Source organism: Rhinopithecus bieti, unplaced genomic scaffold (genome assembly GCF_001698545.2).
Source record: "Rhinopithecus bieti isolate Rb0 unplaced genomic scaffold, ASM169854v2 scaffold_16601, whole genome shotgun sequence".
NCBI lineage: Eukaryota > Metazoa > Chordata > Mammalia > Primates > Cercopithecidae > Rhinopithecus > Rhinopithecus bieti.
In genome coordinates this window covers 914,465-934,320 of record NW_016808732.1, presented here as the reverse complement: position 1 = coordinate 934,320, position 19,856 = coordinate 914,465, and the positions used below count along the sequence as shown (strand labels likewise).

General features: G+C 45.0%; 1 protein-coding gene across 2 annotated transcripts in view; it reads left to right on the top strand.

Annotated features, from left to right (window-relative positions):
- Window positions 1–19,856, top strand: part of GMPR (guanosine monophosphate reductase) — a 48,480-nt gene that overhangs the window by 9,841 nt on the left and 18,783 nt on the right. For both annotated transcript variants that reach the window (XR_001888194.1, XM_017887088.1), the window contains exons 3-5: window positions 977–1,060; window positions 5,261–5,434; window positions 18,079–18,160. Coding sequence is in view for 1 of the 2 variants with exons in the window: in XM_017887088.1 (XP_017742577.1) it covers window positions 977–1,060; window positions 5,261–5,434; window positions 18,079–18,160 (340 nt within the window). In the remaining variant the exon portion in view is untranslated. The remainder of the gene's footprint in view (window positions 1–976; window positions 1,061–5,260; window positions 5,435–18,078; window positions 18,161–19,856) is intronic.

Sequence of the window (19,856 nt, the reverse complement as noted above, 5' to 3'; positions counted from 1 at the left end):
TTGTATTTAGTAGAGATGGGGTTTCACCATGTTAGGCTGGTTTTGAACTGCTGACCTCAGGTGATCCACTCACCTCACCCTTCAAAAATGCTGGGATTACAAGTGTATGCCATCGCGCTCAGCAAATTTTGTAGGTTTTATTTGTTATTTGTTTTTTTAAATAGACATGGGGGTCTTGCCATGTTACCAGGCTGGTCTCGAACTCCTGGGCTTCAGTGATCTTCCTGCCTTGGCCTCCTAAAGTGCTGGGATTACAGGCGTAGGCCACCATGCCTGGGCAATTTAAATCTCTTAAGATCCATGTATGCTCATGAAGCTAATAATGCTGTTCAAAGTTGTTCCAAAAATTAAATGAAATGATACATGGAAAAGACTGACACAAAGCAGGTCAGCAGGTCATAAATGCTGGGGCAATAGTCATAGATTTAGGGTTATACTTTATATAATTCCCACCGTCAAGAATACCAACTGCCTGATGGATTTACCTTTCAGCAAGAAGTGTTCAGGTTGTGAACACAAGAGAAAGCTTTTGGGGATAAGGTGGGGTTCTTCAGGGCTGGCTAAGCAGAAGTTTGTGTTAGGATGGTCCTTCTCCTAGGCGGGGGACCTGCTGCCTGCTTTTCTCTTTGGACCATCTGTGCTGCTGCTTTTGACCTAATACAGGTGTGGGTGGGAGCCTGGGTCGGCTGGGCAGGGCTCTGAGAATTCTCTTTTATCCCTCTCCTGCCTCCTGGCAGAGCCTCAATAGTCCTGAATGCAGTATTGTCTAACCAGACTAGAATGGGAAACAGGGTTTTATGATTTCAGTGGTTGTACTTTTGTCTGGTTTTGGCTGCTAGGAGCATATTCAAAGCAAATTAAGCATGGATGGCAGGAACACTGATGCCTCTGTCTTGTTGGATCACCACCTCCAGATGGAGGAGCGGGGGGGCCCTCACTTGGCTTCCCATCCTAATGGTGCTGTTTTGTTTCCTAGCACTCCATGTTTACGGCAATTCACAAGCATTACTCCCTGGATGACTGGAAGCTCTTTGCCACAAATCACCCAGAATGCCTGCAGGTACGACTACAGCCTGGTTATCAATTACCAGTGTAGCAGGGGGAGCAAAATCTTCAGAGCTGTCAAGAGGATTTCAGTCAGTAGCAGAGAGACATTGAGAGTTCAGTGTTTCTCTAGCCCTGTGCCATTGCCAGGGATTTGCTGAGAAAATTTGTTTCCATATCATGTTATTAAAATACTAGGATTTATCTGTAAGAAATGTCTGTTTTCCCTTGAAAGATGAAGCGTTATATCCCAAGAATTTGGGGAAGACCTGTGTTTCCTGCCAGCTAATTCAAGGTAGAGCCTGTCTTTTGGCTGTAGAAAAAACTTCTGAGTAAAACAAGGTGTTTTAGAGTTGAGTAAATATTATTCCCACCAGGATGGCTATCATCAAAAAGACGGATAATAGCCAGGCACCATGGATCATGCCTGTAATCCCAGCACTTTGGGAGGCTGAGGTAGGAGGATTGCTTGAACCCAGGAGTTCAAGGCCAGCCTGGTTAACATCGTGAGACCCCCATCTCTATTTAAAAGAAGACAATAATTGTTGTTGAGGATGTGGAGAAACTGGAACCCTTGTTCACTGCTGGGAGTGGAAAATGGTGCATGCAGCTGCTTTGGAAAGCAGTTGTCAGTTCCTGGAACATTAACTATAAGAGTTACCATGTGACCCAGCAATTCCATTTCTAGGTGTAGACTCAACAGAAATGCACACATTTCCGCAGAAAAACTTGTACATGAATGTTCATAGCAGCGTTATTCATAATAGCCCAAAGTAGACTCAACCCAATGTCTATCAGTGGGTGAAAGGACATACAAAATAAGGTATATCCATACAATGGAACATTGTTTAGCCGGAAGAAGGAGTCAAAGTCTGATCCGGGCTACGGCATGGACGAACCTTGAGGACATTTCACGAAGTGAAAAGGCCAGAAGCAGCCGGGCACAATGGCTCACACTTGTAATCCCAGAACTTTGAGAGGCCGAGTTGGGTGGATCACCTGAGGTCGGGAGTTTGAGATCAGCCAGCCCAGCATGGAGAAACCCTGTCTTTACTAAAAATACAAAATTAGCCGAGTGTGGTAGCGCATGCCTATAATCCCAGCTACTTGGGAGGCTGAAGCAGGAGCATTGCTTGAACCCGGGAGGTTCAAGCGGAAGTTGCGGTAAACCAAGGTCATTGCCATTGCACTCCAGCCTGGGCAACGATAGAGAAACTCTGTCTCAAAAAAGAAAAAAACAAAAAAGAAAAGGCCATAGCATCTATGATCCTATTTCTAGGAAATGTCCAGAATAGGCAAATCTAAGTCATAAAATAGATTAGTGGCCTGAGGGGCTGAGGAAGTGTGGGAAGGGAGTGTGGTTAAGGGGTTTGGGACTTTCTTTGGGAGGATTATGAAAATGTTCTAAAATCGATCATGATGGTTACAGAACTCTAAATGTACTAACAATCATTGAATTGTGCTTGTTGAATGGGTATGGCATGTCATTATATTTCAAAAAGCTGTTAAAACCCAAGCATTTTAAAACAACAAAAGCCCTGCTGCAACACGCCTGCACCTCCTCCTGCCACATTCAGGGGGTTCTGAGCCAAAGCCACAGGCAGGTCTCCCTGGGTTAGAGGTGCTCCCTGCTGGTCAGATCATTTATGATTGGAAAATGACTTCAGATCGTACCGTTTTCAAGGTCTCACTGGCTTTCTGTTGTTGTTACTGTGCTTTAATTATGTATGGATTTTGATTAGTGAAAACGTGGTTTTGGAGACAAAATAATTCTGACTCAATAGTAAGTCCTTCATTTTTGCCATATTGTGTTCAAGTGAATTATGCTTGTTTTCACTTTCTTCTGTTTTTCTCTATAAGTTTGGGAATAATGATTTTCTTTTTTTCTTTTCTCAGACCTCCCTCCAACTTCTTTTTTTTTTTTTTTTGGTTTATTTGAGGCAGAGTTTTGCTCTTGTCACCCAGACTGGAGTGCAGTGGCGTGATCTTGGCTCACTGCAACCTCCACCTCCGGGGTTCAAGTGATTTTCTTGCCTCAGCCTCCTGAGTAGTTGAGATTACAGGCATGTGCCACTTAGCTCGGCTGATTTTTTGTATTTTTAGTAGAGATGAGGTTTCACCATGTTGGCCTCAAGTGATCCACCCACCTTGGCCTCCCCAAGTGCTGGGATTGTAGGCGCGAGCCACCACGCCCGGCCTCCCTCCACCTTCTTTAAGGGAGCTTTTGGCAATGTATTGTTAACTGGAACTGTGGCCTTCATTACCAAGTGTGATACATCGACTTACTACACAGCCCGCCACCAAATAAAAGGCAAATTCAAAAGGGATAATGTTAAAAACTTAGTAGCGGTGAGAGAAGGCAACCAATCTCAAGTTCCACGTAGTGTACTTTAACAGAAATGAAGTAAGATTTAAAAAAAGCAGAGTTCTAGTGGGAGGGAGAGTGGGCTTGTGTGGATTGGGCTGGCAGAGGGCAGAGCTGTGAACCACGAGGCCCAGACGTGAATGCACAGAGAAGGCTGGAGTAAATATGTGTCATGTTAACCATCAGCTCACACTCAGTCTCTGCGCTGCAGCTACATTGTTATGATTTGGGAGAATAACATAAAGGATTTAAGATAGATCACTCATATGTGGCCCAGGATTTGGAGATAAGAGTTAAAATATAAACAATCCATGTCTTAGTTTCACTAAGGCATAAATTAGTGAAAACAAGTCCTTTCCCAAGGGGCAGATGTTCAGAGAAGGGAGAGGTGTGAGGTTCCAGGGCACTGGTGGAAGTTAAGGGACAAGGGTGTTATAGGGGAGGATATGGTGGCTTCAGATTTAAAAATGTACAAGTGCAGTTGTGAAAGATCACGTCAGCCTTGTTTGTTTTCACACCTTGGGAAATTTTATCCCTTTAATAGGAAAACAGATTTGCAGTTCTGTGTACAGGTTGAGATTTGCGTGCTGTATTAGGCTGTTCTTGCATTGCTTTAGAGAAATACCTGAAACTGGGTAATTTATAAAGAAAAGAGGTCTAATTGGCTAATGGTTCTGCAGGCTGTACAGGAAGCATAGCATCACCCATCTGTTATTGGGGAGGCCTCGGGAAGCTTCCAATCATGGTGGAAGGCGAAGTGGGAGAGAGAGAGAAAGAGAGGATGGGAGGTCATACACTTTTAATGACCAGATCTCCTGTGAACTCAGACCTAGAGATCACCAAGGGGATGGCCCAAGCCATTCATAAGGGATCCACCCCCATGACCCAGACACCTCCCACCAGGCCCCACCTCCAGCATTGGGGATCATATTTCAACATGAAATTTGGGTGAGGACAATATCCAAACTACGTCACATGCTGCGCTATTATTTTATTGGGAGTAAAACTCAAAATAGAAAGGAGTTTATCAGAGGCATTTCAGACATCTTCCCCTCTCTTGCTCCCCAAGCAAGGCGCTTAGGGTGAAGGCCACAGCTTTCATGTGGGGAAGCCCGAGTTGATTGCTATTTCTCCTTCCTGGAAACTTTCTAGTTCTTGCACACTGTCCTCCCTTGAATTTCCCTGATATGACACAGTCATGCCAGTGGTTTTTTTTTTTTTTTTTTTTTTTTTGGCAGAGGGGGATGGAATCTCGCTCTGTTGCCCAGACTGGAGTGCAGTGGCACGATCTCGGCCCATGGCAACTTCTGCCCGCCGGGTTCAAGCTATTCTCCTGCCTCAGCCTCCCAAGGAGCTGGGATTACAGGCACCTGCCACCATGCCTGGCTAATTTTTGTATTTTTAGTAGAGACAGTTTCAACATGTTGGCCAGGCTGGTCTCGAACTCCTGACCTCAGGTGATCCATCTGCCTCAGCCTCTCAAAGTGCTGGGATTACAGGCACGAGCCACCGCACTTGGCTAATTTTTGTATTCTTAGTAGAGACGGAGTTTCACCATCTTGGCCAGGCTGGTCTCAACCTCCTGACCTCTGGTGATCTGCCTGCCTTAGCCTCCCAAAGTGCTAGGATTACAGCATGAGCCACCGTGCCTGGCCAAAGTTTAGATAATTTAATGAATGAATCCCTTTTACCTCTGCTGTTGCATGTGTCTTGAGCAGGTGCATTGTGCATTTGATTAGGGTAGACCTAAAAGGGTTGTTGTACTGTCCCAGAATAGGTGCATAGATGGGGCAGGGTCTGATGTCTGAATGCTACTGTTCATGCCTGTCTTCTTGGTTTATTTTGGTGCAGCACGTAGCCGTGAGTTCCGGCAGTGGGCAGAACGATCTGGAAAAGATGACCAGCATCTTGAAAGCTGTGCCACAGGTTAAGTTTATTTGCCTGGATGTGGCCAATGGGTATTCAGAACATTTTGTGGAATTCGTGAAACTCGTCCGTGCCAAATTTCCTGAACACACCATTATGGTAAGTACGGTAGAATATTATGGTAGAACATTCTCAAAATGGGGAAGCCACGAGGGAGTTGTTCAGTGTGTCGGGGGAGATGTATTCTCTTCAGAGCTTTTGGTGCTTCTTTGGTCAAAAATTAATTGAGGATCATTTGGGAAAGGATAGGTAGCCACCATGGAAGATCTGAAAACTAGCTTTCCTCTATAAATAATAAAATTCCCATCAACTTCGTAGGATATTGGCTCCAGTTTTTCGTAAGTATCATCACATGTTTCTTACTATCTGATACTTTTTTTGTTTGAGAAGGAGTCTCACTCTGTTACCCAGGCTGGAGTGCAGTGGGGCTATGTCAGCTCACTGCAACATATACCTCCCGGGTTTAAGCGATTCTTGTGCCTCAGCCTCCCGAGTAGCTGGGATTATAGGTGCCCACCACCATGCCTGGCTGATTTTTTGTATTTTTAGTAGAGACTGGGTTGCACCATGTTGGCCAGGCTGGTCTTGAACTCCTGACCTCAGGTGATCCGCCCACCTTGATCTCCCAAAGTGCTGAGATTACAGGTGTGAGCCACTGCACCTGGCCCCATATGATACCTTTAAAAGGGTCTATAGTACTTCTTAACAGAGAGTGTCTTTTAATATTGAAAACATGTGACTGGGTTTGAGTGTCACATATGTAGGTGACACTCCATGTCCCACCCCTACTGCCAATGGAAAACTCTGCTGTAGGAGTTGGGAGTCCATGATATGAACATTTCATGACAGTCTATTATCAGTGGCGAATCGGTCGGTGGTGTATTTTATCTAGGAGTTTTGTTTCTTGACTTTTCCTGTATTTTCCTAATTACTTGCACCTTAACTAGTTAGAATGTAGATTTGTGACTTTTGGGAAAGATGGATTGGCAGAAAAAGGGATTTAGAAGCTCTAAAATACAACTTGGGCTTTTGCAAAAACCTGTATTGTAATTACGCAAGTTTTTGCTAATTCTAATTATGATGGCACATACTGATTGACCACTAGATAATTTACCTAACCCTTCGTTTTTTGAATTTTGAACTTCATTTCTTCTTGTATATGTCATCATTGTAAGACAGTTGGAAGGAAGGAATTGTTATGGAGTAAAGTCTTCTTAAAGGACTTCCAAGGATTGTTAAGTATTTTTATGCTTTTCAAACACGTAGGAAGAAAGGATCAAGAATTGTTCCAGCCGGGTGCAATGGCTCACACCTGTAATCCCGGCACTTTGGGAGGCCGAGGTGGGTGGATCACCTGAGGTCAGGAATTTGAGACCAGCGTGGCCAACATGGCGAAACCCTGTCTCTATTAAAGATACAAAAATTAGCCAGGCATGGTGGTGCGCACCTTTACTCCCAACTACTCGGGAGGCTGAGGCAGGAGAATCTCTTGAACCCAGGAGGTGGAGGTTGCAGTGAGCCAAGATCATGCCACTGCACTCCAGCCTGGGCAACAGAGGGAGACTCCGTCCCAAAAAAAGAAAAGAGTTGGCCAGGCGCCGTGGCTCACACCTGTAATCCCAGCACTTTGGGAGGCTGAGGTGGGTGGATCACGAGGTCAAGAGTTCAAGACCAGCCTGGGCAAGATGGTGAAATCCTGTCTCTACTAAAAAACAAAAAAAGGACAAAAATTAGCCAGGCGTGGTGGCAGGCAACTGTAATCCAAGCTACTTGGGAGGCTGAGGCAGAGAATTGCTTGAACCCGGGAGGCAGAGGTGGCAGTGAGCCGAGATCTCGCCACTGCACTCCAGCCTGGGTGACAGTGAGACTGTCTCAAAAAAAAAAAAAAAAAAAAAAAGAATTGTTCCAAGGTCAACCAGCTGTACCAGTGTTAGAAGTGGGTTGGGAAATAGAAAAATTCACTGTGTTCTCTGTAATAGAACAGCCAACTTCATTGTTTTTGATGATGTTTGTTGAACACTATTAAATAGTTGGAAATATATATGTGTTTATTGGCCTCAGCCCTTGGTTCTTGAGACAGAACTCTTAAAACCCTTGTAGATAACGGTGCCCAGAGAATCTTTTGTTCTAATATTTGCTCTTTGATCCTGGTTGCTGACACAGCTTCTAGAACCTTTGTAATTTCCGGAGTGATGAGAGCACCTGGGACAGAGTTTCTGAATCCCTTGGGATTTCCTGGATGGTAGGAGTAGCTTTTGTTCTAATATTTGATCTTTGACCCTGGTTCCTGACACATGGTTCCTAAATCCTTTGGGATTTCCTGGGTGATAGCAGTGCAGCTGCTCTTGTCCTAACAAGACAACTCTTAATGGGCTTCTGTGTGGGGGTACCAGATAGACCAAGCCATGATGAGAAGCTTGGAGCTTCCAGCCCTGTCCTCCATTTTCCAGAGAGGGGAGAGGGCTGGAAGTAGAGTTAATAATCCATTATGCCTCCTTGATGAGGCCTTCATAGAAACCCCCAAAGTATGGGGTTTTGAAAGCTTCCTGGCTAGTAACACGTCTACATGCCTGGAGGGTGGCAGACTCCAGCTCTGTGGGGACAGAAGCTCCTGCACTCTGGACTCTTCTAGACCTCACCCTATGTCTCGCTTCATCAGGCTGTTCATCTGTATCCTTCATCATAGCCTTTATTAGTATGATAAACTGGTAAATGTTCCATAAGTGGTAATCCTTTGTATCTTTTGATCTTCTTTTTCTTGACAGTATATTTGAGATTCACCATGTTGCTTTATGTCAGCTGTGTGTATATATTCCTTGGTTTCTGGAGCGAATCTTTAATATCATTTCCCAGATACCTCACTTGCTCTTTTTCCTTCTCTTTACTTTCCAGCTGGTTGTATCACTGTTAAACTCACTCCTTAATGCTCTTTGTCTGTTTGGCCTGCCATCATAAAATACCATAAACCGACTGGTGTATAAACAACAGAATGTAATTGCTCACAGTTCTGTGATTTTGGACAGAAATCAAAATCAAGGTGTTGGCTGATTTAGTGTCTGGTTTCACCGTTCCTCATAGGTGGTGCCTTCTTGCTGCGTCTTCATACGGTGGAAGAGGCATACAGGCTCCTTGGAACCTCTCTTGTGAGGGCACTAATCCCATTCATGAAGGCTGCACCCTTATGACCTAATCACCTCCCAAAGGCCCCACCTCCTAATGCCATTGGATTGAAGATTCAGTTTCAGCATAGGAGTTTGTGGGGGACACAAACATTCAGCCCATAGCACCCCAGAAGTCAGTGTGGGCACATGAGCTGAGTCACACTGGGGAAGTTGCATTCTTTCTGAATCTCACTTTCCTCACCTGTGAAAAGGAGGTTGAGGATCCTCATGGCTGGAGAATGACTCTGGGGCTCAGATGGGATGCAGTTTTATAACAGCGCCGCCTTCACTAGCAGTTGCTTGTCTCTGGTGAGTGTCATCAAGGGCACCTGCTCTGAGAACTGAGTCAGAGATGGAGAAGAAAGATGGAGGGTAATGTGGGGTTTGTTTTAAGAAGAGAGAGAAAATGTGTGTCACTCTTTAAAATGACAAGTGATAGTGGAAATGCATTAGTGTTCCCAAGCTGTCCATTGCCTTCTGCAAACTGGAGCTGCTGTGGGGTGTAGTTCACAGCCGGGCCTGCTGAGAGCTGCAAGCTGCCTGTTGGACAGTCTAGAGAGCCTGCCTGTCGCCTCTGGAAGGACAAAGACCAGGAAGGAGGGAAGTGCAGGAAGGAGGGGGCTGGGTAAGACGAGGGAAAGGGTGTTGGTACCAGTGTAGAACTTAGGAGTTGCTATGGGGGAGTTAACTGGGAGGGAAGAGATTGGTTCAGAGTTCCCACAGCTGTCTGGGAAGCCACCAACAGCGAGACCCTCTCCAGCACCTGCTGCCTGGCTGGCCCAGGAGTATGTTTTCACTGCTCTTACTGGTTTCCCCAGCAATGAACAGGAGACTTTGGCAAGGTAGGTGTTTATTCTTAAGCTGCTCTGTGCCTGCAGTTACCCTTGAAATCTGTGATTCATTTGGAAACCTCCAGTACTTTTATGTCCTTGGTTTTTGGTGTTTTTGAAACATAATTTCTCTTATGGCTTTTGGAGGCATAGTGAAGACGCATTCATATTTATCCAGTGTTTTGGAACTGAATGATGTACTATGAGGACTGAGTGTTATGGAATGGAGTGTGTTATGATTGTTACAATACAGTGAACAGAAAGGATGCTTGCAAACGTTCCAGGCAGAAGCTGGCAGTTCCCAGCCTCTGCACCAGGAGTGAGGGCTTGTCACTCCCTGTGCCCAGTTTCTCCTGTTTTTTTTTTTTTTTTTTTTTTTTTCTTGCCTTTCACCTAAGATGAGCCTTGCCACATAGAGGTAGGAGAAGCAGGGATTTCTAGAGAACAACTTTGGCAGAAAAGGTCATATTGAGGGGCTGGCTGATCGAAGAGTATACCAGGTCCTGTGGCTGGTTTGCCTGGTGGCTTTCAGGGAGGAAAGAGAATAATGTGTTTTGGGGTACATTCTCAGTACTGTGGAAAAAGGCACTAGCATAGACTAGGCACTTCTTTAAAAAAAAAAAAAATGTTTGTAGAAACAGAATCTTACAGTGTTGCCCAGGCTGATCTCAAACTCCCAGCTTCAAGCAATCCTCCTACCTCTGCCTCCTAAAGTGCTGAAATTACAGGCATGAATCACCATACCTGGCCAGAACTTCTTTTATAATAACAAACCTTTGAGTAGAGATAATAGCGCCTACTTTTGTTGACGTGAAACTTTGTCCTAGAGAGCTCAGGGAGCCTTCTGAGGGTTACACCACCAGTGAGAGCTGGATCTTGTATTCAGGGCCAGGTGACTTGCCTGGGCCTGCGACTTTTTGCTATTGTCCCCCACATGCCACCAACTCAGTCTTGCTGGTGAGAGGTGAAGCCAGCTGGACTTTCTGGGTCAAGTGGGGACTTGGAGAACTTTTCTGTCTAGCTAGAGGATTGTAATTGCACCAATCAGTGCTCTGTGTCTAGCTGAAGGTTTGTAAATGCACCAATCAGCACTCTGTGTCTAGCTAAAGGATTGTAAATGCACCAATCACCTCTCTGTAAAAATGCACCAATCAGCGCTCTGTATCTAGCTAAAGGTTTGTAAATGCACCAGTCAGCACTCTGTAAAATGGACCAATCAGCAGGATATGGGCGGGGCCAAATAAGGGAATAAAAGCTGGCCACTTGCGCCAGCACTGGCAACCCACTCAGGTCCTCTTCCACACCGTGGAGGGTTTGTTTTTTCGCTCTTTGCAATAAATCTTGCTGCCGCTCACTGTTTCGGTCTGCACTATCTTTATGAGCTGTAACGCTCACCGCGAAGGTCTGCAGCTTCACTTCTGAAGTCAGCAAGACCACGAACCCACCAGGAGGAATGAATACCTCCGGGTGCGCCACCTTTAAGAGCTGTAACACTCACCGTGAAGGTCTGCAGCTTCACTCCTGAAGTCAGCGAGACCACGAACCCACCTAGAGGAACGAACAACGCCAGACGCGCCACCTTTAAGAGCTGTAACAGTCACTGTAAAGAATGAACAACTCTGGATGCACCACCTTTAAGAGCTGTAACACTCACCGAGAAGGTCTGTGGCTTCACTCCTGAAGTCAGCGAGACCACAAACCCACCAGAAGGAAGAAACTCCAGACACATCCGAACATCTGAAGGAACAAACTCTGGACACACCATCTTCAAGAACTGTAACACTCACTGCCAGGGTCTGCGGCTTCATTCTTGAAATTGGCAAGACCAAGAACCCACCGGAAGGAACCAATTCTGGACACACTGGGACTTGGAGGTCCCTGTGTTGGCTCTGGGAAATGTTTTTGTGCTGGTGGCTCTTTCTGACCTGGTCTGGAGGAAATAGGTCCTTGAGATCTAATCTGTTAAGATTAGATAGAGGCCAAGTTCTACTACCCTGGGGCAATGCCATGTCAGCCGCTTTGGGCAGATCTCCGGGAGCCATAGGCTAGATTTCCACGGCTGGACCCTGATGTTTCCATCCGTGACTGGTGGCTCATTGGCCTGCCCACGTTCTTTCTCAAGGTTCTGAGCCACACGGAGACGTTTCCACTCTACACCTCTTCACAGAGAGACGGACACATCCTTTGAATGTTCTTGAAGGCTTGGGGCAGGTCTAGGGCGTCATCAGTTGAGTGTGCCTCCCCTGAGGTACAAGGGGTGTGTATGGCTGAGAGCACCTCTCAGGCTGTGTTCCCTGGATTTGCTGTATTCACCCACTTTCTGGAACCATAGCTGAAAGCTAGGAATGTGATGTTATCTCTGAAGAGCTGCATAATAAACTCAGTTTAACGTGGCTATTGCCTTGATAGCAGCTATGTTTCCACTGGCAGGTAGTGGGACATTTTCCATGTGCTTGGGAGCAGTCACTGGGGTTGATACTCCTTTTTGTTGTTGTTGTCGTTGTTATTGTTGATACAGAGTCTCACTCTGTTGCCCAGGCTGGAGTGTGGTGGCGCGACCTGGGCTCATTGCAACCTCTGCCTCCAAGATCAAGTGATTCTCCTGAGTAGCGCACCTGGTTAATTTTTGTATTTTTAGTACAGACGAGGTTTACCATGTTGGCCAGGCTGGTCTCGAACTCCTGACCTCAGGTGATCCACCTGCCTCGGCCTCTCAAAGTGTTGGGATTATAGACGTGAGCCACCGTGCCTGGCCATATTTCTCTTTTTATGTTAGGGGTTGGCACATCATAGCCTGTGGGCCAAATCTAGCCACCTGCTACCTGTTTGCCAACCCTTGCCTGTTACCATCCCATGGAAAGGATTTTTCTTGCCAGAGGACCCCAGAAAACCAGTAAAAGTGGGTGAAGAAGTTACTGTTTAATGGGTACAGAATTTCAGTTTGGGATGTTTAAAAAGTTCCAGAGATGGATAATGGTGTTGGTTGTACAACAGTGTGAATGTACTTAATGCCAGTGAACCGTACAGCTAAAAACTTATTTATTAACAAATAACTTTTGTATTAAATAATTTAAAATAAAATGAATTTTAGGTGTATAGCTCAGTGGCACTAAGTACCTTCACGTAAAATTTTAAAAAATTAAAAAACAAAATTTTACTTTTATTTTCTATATGTAAAATTTGCACCTAGTAAATTTTATGTTATGTGTATTTGACCACAATTACAAAAAAACTAAAAAGAATGGGTAAAGGAGCAATAAACAGAAAGCACTCTTAAGTGGAGAGACTAACATTGTAAAGCACCACCAAGAGCTGGGCCTTGTGCTCAGAATTTGAGAGACTAAAGTGGGTACATCCACCCCCATTTTATAGCAGGATAAATGGAGACTCTTGAGTTGAAGTGATTTGCTCGGAAGTACCAAGTAATGAGGGAGGTCCAGCATTCCACCCCAGATCTTTCTGAACTTACTTTGCCATAGATGTTGAGGCCTAAAGGAAAGCTGGAAAAATTGGGGCAAAGCAATTTTGTTTTATTTTGCCCAGAGAACTTTTGTCATTCTATTCAGGCTGCAGTAACAAGATGCGATAAACTGAATAGCTTATATTATAAAAATCAGAAGTTGGCCTGGTGTGGTGGCCCATACCTGTAATCCTACCACTTTGGGAGGCTGAGGCAGGCAGATTGCTTGAGCCCAGGAGTTTGAGACCAGCCTCGCCAACATGGAGAATCCCTATCTCTACTAAAAATACAAAACACTAGCTGGGCGTGGTGTCACATGCCTGTAGTCCCAGCTACTTGGGAGGCTGAGGTGGGAGGATCACCTGAGCCTGGGAAGTTGAGGTTATAGTGAGCTGTGATTGCGCCTTTGCACTCCAGCCTGGGCAACAAAGTGAGACCCTGTCTCAAAAATAAATAAATAAATAAATAAAAGTACAAATCAGAAGTTTATTTTCACAGTTCTGGAGGCTAGGGAGTCCAATATCAAGGCAGATTCAGTATCTGGTGAGGGCCCGCTTCCTGGCTCATACATAGATGGTCGTCTTTTCATTGTCGCCTCTTGTGGATCTCTCTCAGGCCTCTTTTAGAAGGGCACTAATCCCATTGTTTAGGGCTCCGCCCCCATGACCTACCTAATCACCTCCCTAAATCCCCACCTGCTAATATCACCACCTTGAGGGTAAAGATTTCAACACATTAATTTTGGAGGGACATAAACATTCAGACCATACCAACTTTAAAAAAAAAGGGTACAAAAGTAGTTGAAGTCTTGACTTGGCTACTTTTTTGTCTTTTCCATGACCTTCAACCTCTCCTTGACACAGAGGAGCAATTGTTGCCTTCCAGAGCATGGGGGAGCCGGAAACATTCTTGGCTTCCCTAGGAAGAGGGGTTGACTGGCAGAAACCTCTGTCTGTCTGCCTCAGTGCTCTGGACAAGGGCTCATTGCTTCCATGTTGTCATGGCTGCCCAAGAAATGAACGTGCATGAACTGCCTAGGTGACTGAGCCTGCTGTGCTGCTACACACAGTCCCATTCTGACAGTCCTCCACTCCACACCCAAGGTGCTTCATGACAAGATAAAGGAGACTCCTCACTTAATCACCCTGACCAGCTGCTTCCTGGCCCCGGTTATCACACCCCATTCCCAGAGGCTGCTTGCCGGCACACCAGGGACTTCACTAAAGCCTGACCACACTCCTGTCGTATTCTCATTTCTGATTTGGTCTTTTCCTCTTTTCCCTTATTTTGCCCTTCTCGATTTCAAACTTGAACTGACAGCTTTTTGTTCCTGCCGATGGAAACTTCCCCGTCCTCCTGGCAGCATTCTTGCTGTGCTGTGCCTCATGGTTGAGGCATTTCATAATCACTTTGGGTTTTTCCACACAGTGGCAGTGACCACATTTGGACCATGGACAGATCCAGCAGCCACACAGGTAGCTGATGGGATGGAGAGACATTTACACAAGCTTCTGGGTTACTAAAGCGGTGTCAGTCTTCTTGATGTTTTTAAACTGACTTTGGCCAGTTGAGGTGGCTCATGCCTGTAATCCCAGCATTTTGGGAGGCAGAGGCGGGGGGATTACTTGAGGCCAGGAGTTAGAGACCAGCCTGGGCAACATAGCAAGACCCTATCTCTGTTTTAAAAATAAACAAGTAAGTAAGTAAGTAGAACTTACTTCGACTCTATTTGGTTGTACCTGGTACGTCTATGGTGAGCTGACTTGAATTAATTTGTCTAAAGTAGCCCCTTAAAATGGTTCATAGGTGGCGCCAGATTGGGGAAAAGAAATCCACATTGAAAATGAATTGGCCTACACGGTGAAACCCCGTCTCTACTAAAAAATACAAAAAACTAGCTGGGCGAGATGGCGGGCGCCTGTAGTCCCAGCTACTCGGGAGGCTGAGGCAGGAGAATGGCGTAAACCTGGGAGGCGGAGCTTGCAGTGAGCCGAGATTGCGCCAGGCACTCCAGCCTGGGCGACAGCGAGACTCCATCTCAAAAAAAAAAAAAGAAAAGAAAATGAAATTGTGGCTGGGTGCGGTGGCTCATGCCTGTAATCCCAGCACTTTGGGAGGCTGAGGCAGGCAGATTTGCTTGAGCTCAGGAGCTTGAGACCAGCCTAGGCAACAAGGCGAACCTCTTGTCTCTACAGAAAATACAAAAATTGGTCAGGCGTGGTGGCACATGCCTGTAATCCCAGCTACTTGGGAGGCTGAGACAGGAGAATCGCTTGAGCCTGGGAGGTTCACGCTGCAGCAAGCCATGTTTGTGCCTCTACACTCCAGCCTGGGAGACAAGAATGAGACCCTGTCTCAAAAAGAATAAGAAAAGAAAAGAAAATGTGTGGTGGGCTTCGAGTAGCTTCTCTAAAGTTTTTGTGGTTTGGTTTGGTTGTTTAGCAAGTCAGCCACTGGGGAGGAACTGGAGCTTGCGCCCTGCTTCTTAGGCTCCTGTTAGGTTCTCAGGGACAGAGCTCATGCTGTTCCTCGCACTTTAAAAAACAAAACTAAACACTCCTGCCCCCATTTAATTATAAAAGTAACACACTTCCTAGTATAAAATCCAGAAAAGATTAAAGAAGAAAATAATAAAAGTGAGATCATCTCTTCACCTAGACATCATCTGTTAGCATTTTGGTGTATTTTTTCATACTCACATATACTTTTTTAAATAACAAAATCGAAATCTTTCTATTTCTCCCAACATTATACTAAAAGCATTTAAGCATTTTTCCCACGCTGTTAAACCACTCTTAGGCTGGGTGTGGTGACTCACACCTGTAATTGCAGCACTTTGGGAGGCCAAGGTGGGCAGATCACCTGAGGTCAGGAGTTCGAGACCAGCCTGGCCAACTTGGCGAAACCCTGTGTCTACTAAAAATACAAAAATGAGCCGGGCAGTGGGGAGTGTGCCTGTAATACCAGCTACTAGGGAGGCTGAGGCAGGAGAATCACTTGAACCCAGGAGGCAGAGGTTGCAGTGAGATCATGCCACTGCACTCCAGCCTGGGCGACAGAGCGAGACTCCGTCTCAAAAGCAAAACAAAACAAAACACAAAAAACATCGCATGGATGGGTCATACACTGTTGGCTCATTCCATTTTGGGGAATGTATTTACAGTTCTGCACTGTTATAGAGAATACATCTTTGTAGTTAAATGCTTGTCCACCCTTATGATTATTTCCTTGGGAGAGAATCTTAGAAGAATTATTGAATACAAAGAAGTGCATATTTCTTTTATATGGACAAATTGCTTTCTGGGAAAACAGACTATGATAAATTTTCCCAGAAGAAAGAGAGGTTCCGCCTGATGTTTTCTCTTTAGTATTTACTGTTTACAACTACTGATAATTTGTTAAGTGAAAGGTAGTACCTCATTGGTACCTTAGTTTACATTTGGTTATTCGGGAGGTTGAACACTTTTTCCATTTTTCTTAGCCACTTATTTCTTTCAGTAGTGTGTTCATGTCCTTTGGCACTTACTCTGTGAGATGTTAGCTTTTTTCTTACAGGTTTGTAAGAGTTCTTACTATGTTAAGGATAATAACCCTTTGTCAAAATTGTAGATATTTTTCTCTACCTGGGTATTTGCTGATTGTATGAATATCCGTGTTTATGTATATGTACGTTTTTTTTTCTTTTTTCTTTTTTTTTTACATGGAGACGGAGTTTCGCCATGTTGCCCAGGCTGGTCTCGAACTCCTGGGCTCAAGCAGTCCACTTACCTCAGCCTCCCAAGTGCTGTGATTATAGGTGTGAGCCGCTGCACTTGGCCAAGTTTTTAGTTTTTATGTAGACGGCTCTGTCGTTACGTTTTTTCACTTTTATACTTATTGAAGGTATTCCAGGTTTCCTTCTGAATTTGGGGAGTATAACTTTAATTTTAATTCTTTAATCTACCTGTAGTCCTCTTTCTGGGCCATCTGTGATTTTTCCATTGTCAGCTGCTGTTTGGATTGAAGCTTTGAGCCCTCCTTATCACCTTTTCCCCACATCCTTTTATATGAAGTTAAAAGTCACTTTGTCTACGTTAAAAAAAAAAATTCCCTCTGGGAAGCAATTCAGCATTTCCCTTAGGAAACAATTCAGCGAGAAGACACTTGGACTTCAGTGCAAAAAACATGAGTGGAATGAGTAAGGATTCATTTTGCAAAATATGACTTTGCACAGTTGTGAAAACTCAGCCAGGGCATCTTGCCAAGTATCCTATATACTGGCTGAAGAAATCCACAGGGCAGTGAGTTGTAATAAAAGGGCTATTTTGCACTTCTAGACTCCTGCAGTGAAAGAACTTGTACTATTTCCAAACCAGACACATCCTTCTGGTTGATAGATTCTGCCACTTCCTGGAGGCTTGTGTGTTTATTCTTAGGCCAAAGTTTCCTGTTCTGTAAACTGAGCACGTGCAGATGCTATGTGGTCCATGAGGGCTCATCTGCCCTTTCCTGTCTAGATGGGAATCCCAGCCCTAGAGAGGGAGGCACACTTCTATTTTCTTCACTGTGTTTTCTAATTCTGACTCTCTGGGGTTCCATAGAGAGTCTTCAGGGGTTTTGCAAACTGTGAAACATTTTTTTGCCCAGCACTAAAGATTTTAATTACCAAGAGAGTGTTTCATTGCTGACTTTTTATATTTGGGGTCCCTCTAAGATTTTTTTTTTTTTTTTTTTGAGACAAAGTCTCACTCTGTCATTCAGGCTGGAGTGCAGTGGCGCGATCTTGGCTCACTGCAACCTCCGCCTCCCGGGTTCAAGCGATTGTCCTGTCTCAGCCTCTGGAGTAGCTGGGACTACAGGCATGCACCACCAGGCCCAGCTAATTTTTGTATTTTTAGTAGAGATGAGGTTTCACCATGTTGGCCAGGATGGTCTCGATCTCTTGACCTCATGATCCACCTGCCTCAGCCTCCCAAAGTGCTGGGATTACAGGAGTGAGCCACTGCGCCCAGCCCCTCTAAGATTTTGTTATTGTTGTTGATTGCTGAAATGTCTGAAAAGCCCTGACCTGGACATTCTAAGGTCTCTTCTAGTTCTTAAATCCTATAATGCTGTATCTTCTCATGCCACCAGCTCACCCAAGGGGCCTTTCCCAAAAGTGGTCTCCAGGTATGAAATTCTGTGTTCCTTTTTTGCCCCCCAGCTGCCTGGTGGCTTTAGGACGTACACATCCTCGTGTTCGGGTGTGGAGTTCCTCACCTTTATACCAGCAATAGTAGTTCACGATCGTGAGCTGTATTCTTTCTGTCTCAGGCAGGGAACGTGGTGACAGGAGAAATGGTAGAAGAGCTTATTCTTTCCGGAGCAGATATCATCAAAGTGGGAGTTGGACCAGGTAAGACTTGTTAGGAGCACAGCAGAGAGCGTGTGTGGGGAAGAATGGGATCTGGGGCTTGCGGGGACTAGAGATCACTAGAAGGGGATGGATGCACGAATGACTCACAGATATTTAAAGCACGCTTTTTCTGGAAGCATCATTGAGCTTCTCAGGGAAGCCCCTGATGCAAAGTGTTATTGAACTGCTTTTGATGCCCCAGGGACCTTCTAAATGAACTTGGATGTGGTTAGAATATGAGGGCTTGGTTTCAGAACCAATGTGGAAGGAAAGAACATAGATTTCACTAATGACCCCATGCACCTTGAAGAGGAAAGTGATAGGTGAAGAATCTGTAGAGACAGTTAATAAATATGAATGACTCCAGTTTATGTGAAGGTTTGAGGGACCCCACACATTGCAAATAAGCTTGCAGTGAGGAGGCCACATTTGAACTTGACCCATGGCCTAGGTAATGAGCACCTTTGGCTCCTCACCTGATACATATTAGATGTAGATTTTTGACCATGTTCTTCTCCCAGGCGTGCTTTCTTAGGACCACCCATTGGCATCTTAAGCAGAAGAACAAGGTGGAACCTTCTGTCCTTGTCATGGGTGGTGCCATTTTCTCATGGGGCAGAGTTACTGTTTGCTTGTCCTCTTTGCCATGCATGAAGATGAGCTGCCATGTTTTAAATTCATCCATGCACATCCGTTATTAACCAGACACTAACATTGAGGAGCAAGAAAGAAGATACACATTTTCACTTGGGACTAAAAAACAGCAAAGATTTTTCAAAAGAATCTCACACCCAAATGACACTACCAAAAAAGGAAGCAAACCTAACCCAACATGAGAGGAATCTGTGGGAAAACGCACAGCTGGGAGGCACTGGAGACGCTGTTGAGCTGTGACTTGGCTCCGTGATCAGCCTGAGGGAATTGGATCTGTATGAAGAGAATATTAGGAAGAAGAGCCCTGTAGATTCATAAAAATGCCCAAGCTTTTAACATACAGAGAGATTTTCAAGGTTAAGTTTTTCATATTGCCACTTGTTTAAGCCAGTTAATAATGTATTCTGAGCAAGTGGGAAGAGGTCTTTACTGAGTATCTATCATTATTGAAAAGACAGAGAAAGGATAAGGCCCTGTTCTTCCTTACCAGGCTGCCTCCTCTTAGGGCAGGCTGTAATAGATAGACTGATAATAGAACAAAATAGGCTAATAAACTAGGAAGACTCTTTTTTTTCCCAAAGGCAGGGACACTCACTAGTCACCTGTTTAATCAGAAATATGGACCTGATGCGGTGGCTCATGCCTGTAATCCCAGCACTTTGGGAGTCCAAGGTGGGTGGATTGCTTGAGCCCAAGAGTTCGAGATCAGCCTGGGCAACATGGTGAAACCCTGTCTCTACTAAAAATACAAGATAAAAATTAAAAAGTAGTCAGGCACAGTGGCGTGCACCTGTAGTCTCAGCTACTTGGGAGGCTGAGGTGGGAGGATCACTGGATCCTGGGAGGTGAAGGCTGCAGTGAGCCAAGATCGTGCCACTGCACTCCAGTGTTGGTGATAGAGCAAGACCCTGTCTCAAGGAAAAAAAAAAAGGAAATATGTATTGAGTGTTCGCTAGCTACTATTGTGTTGGGCGGGTGCTGTACAGGATGTGAAGGTGTGTAAGAAGCTTCTTTGCTCTCAAAGCTTTTTTTTTTTTTTTTT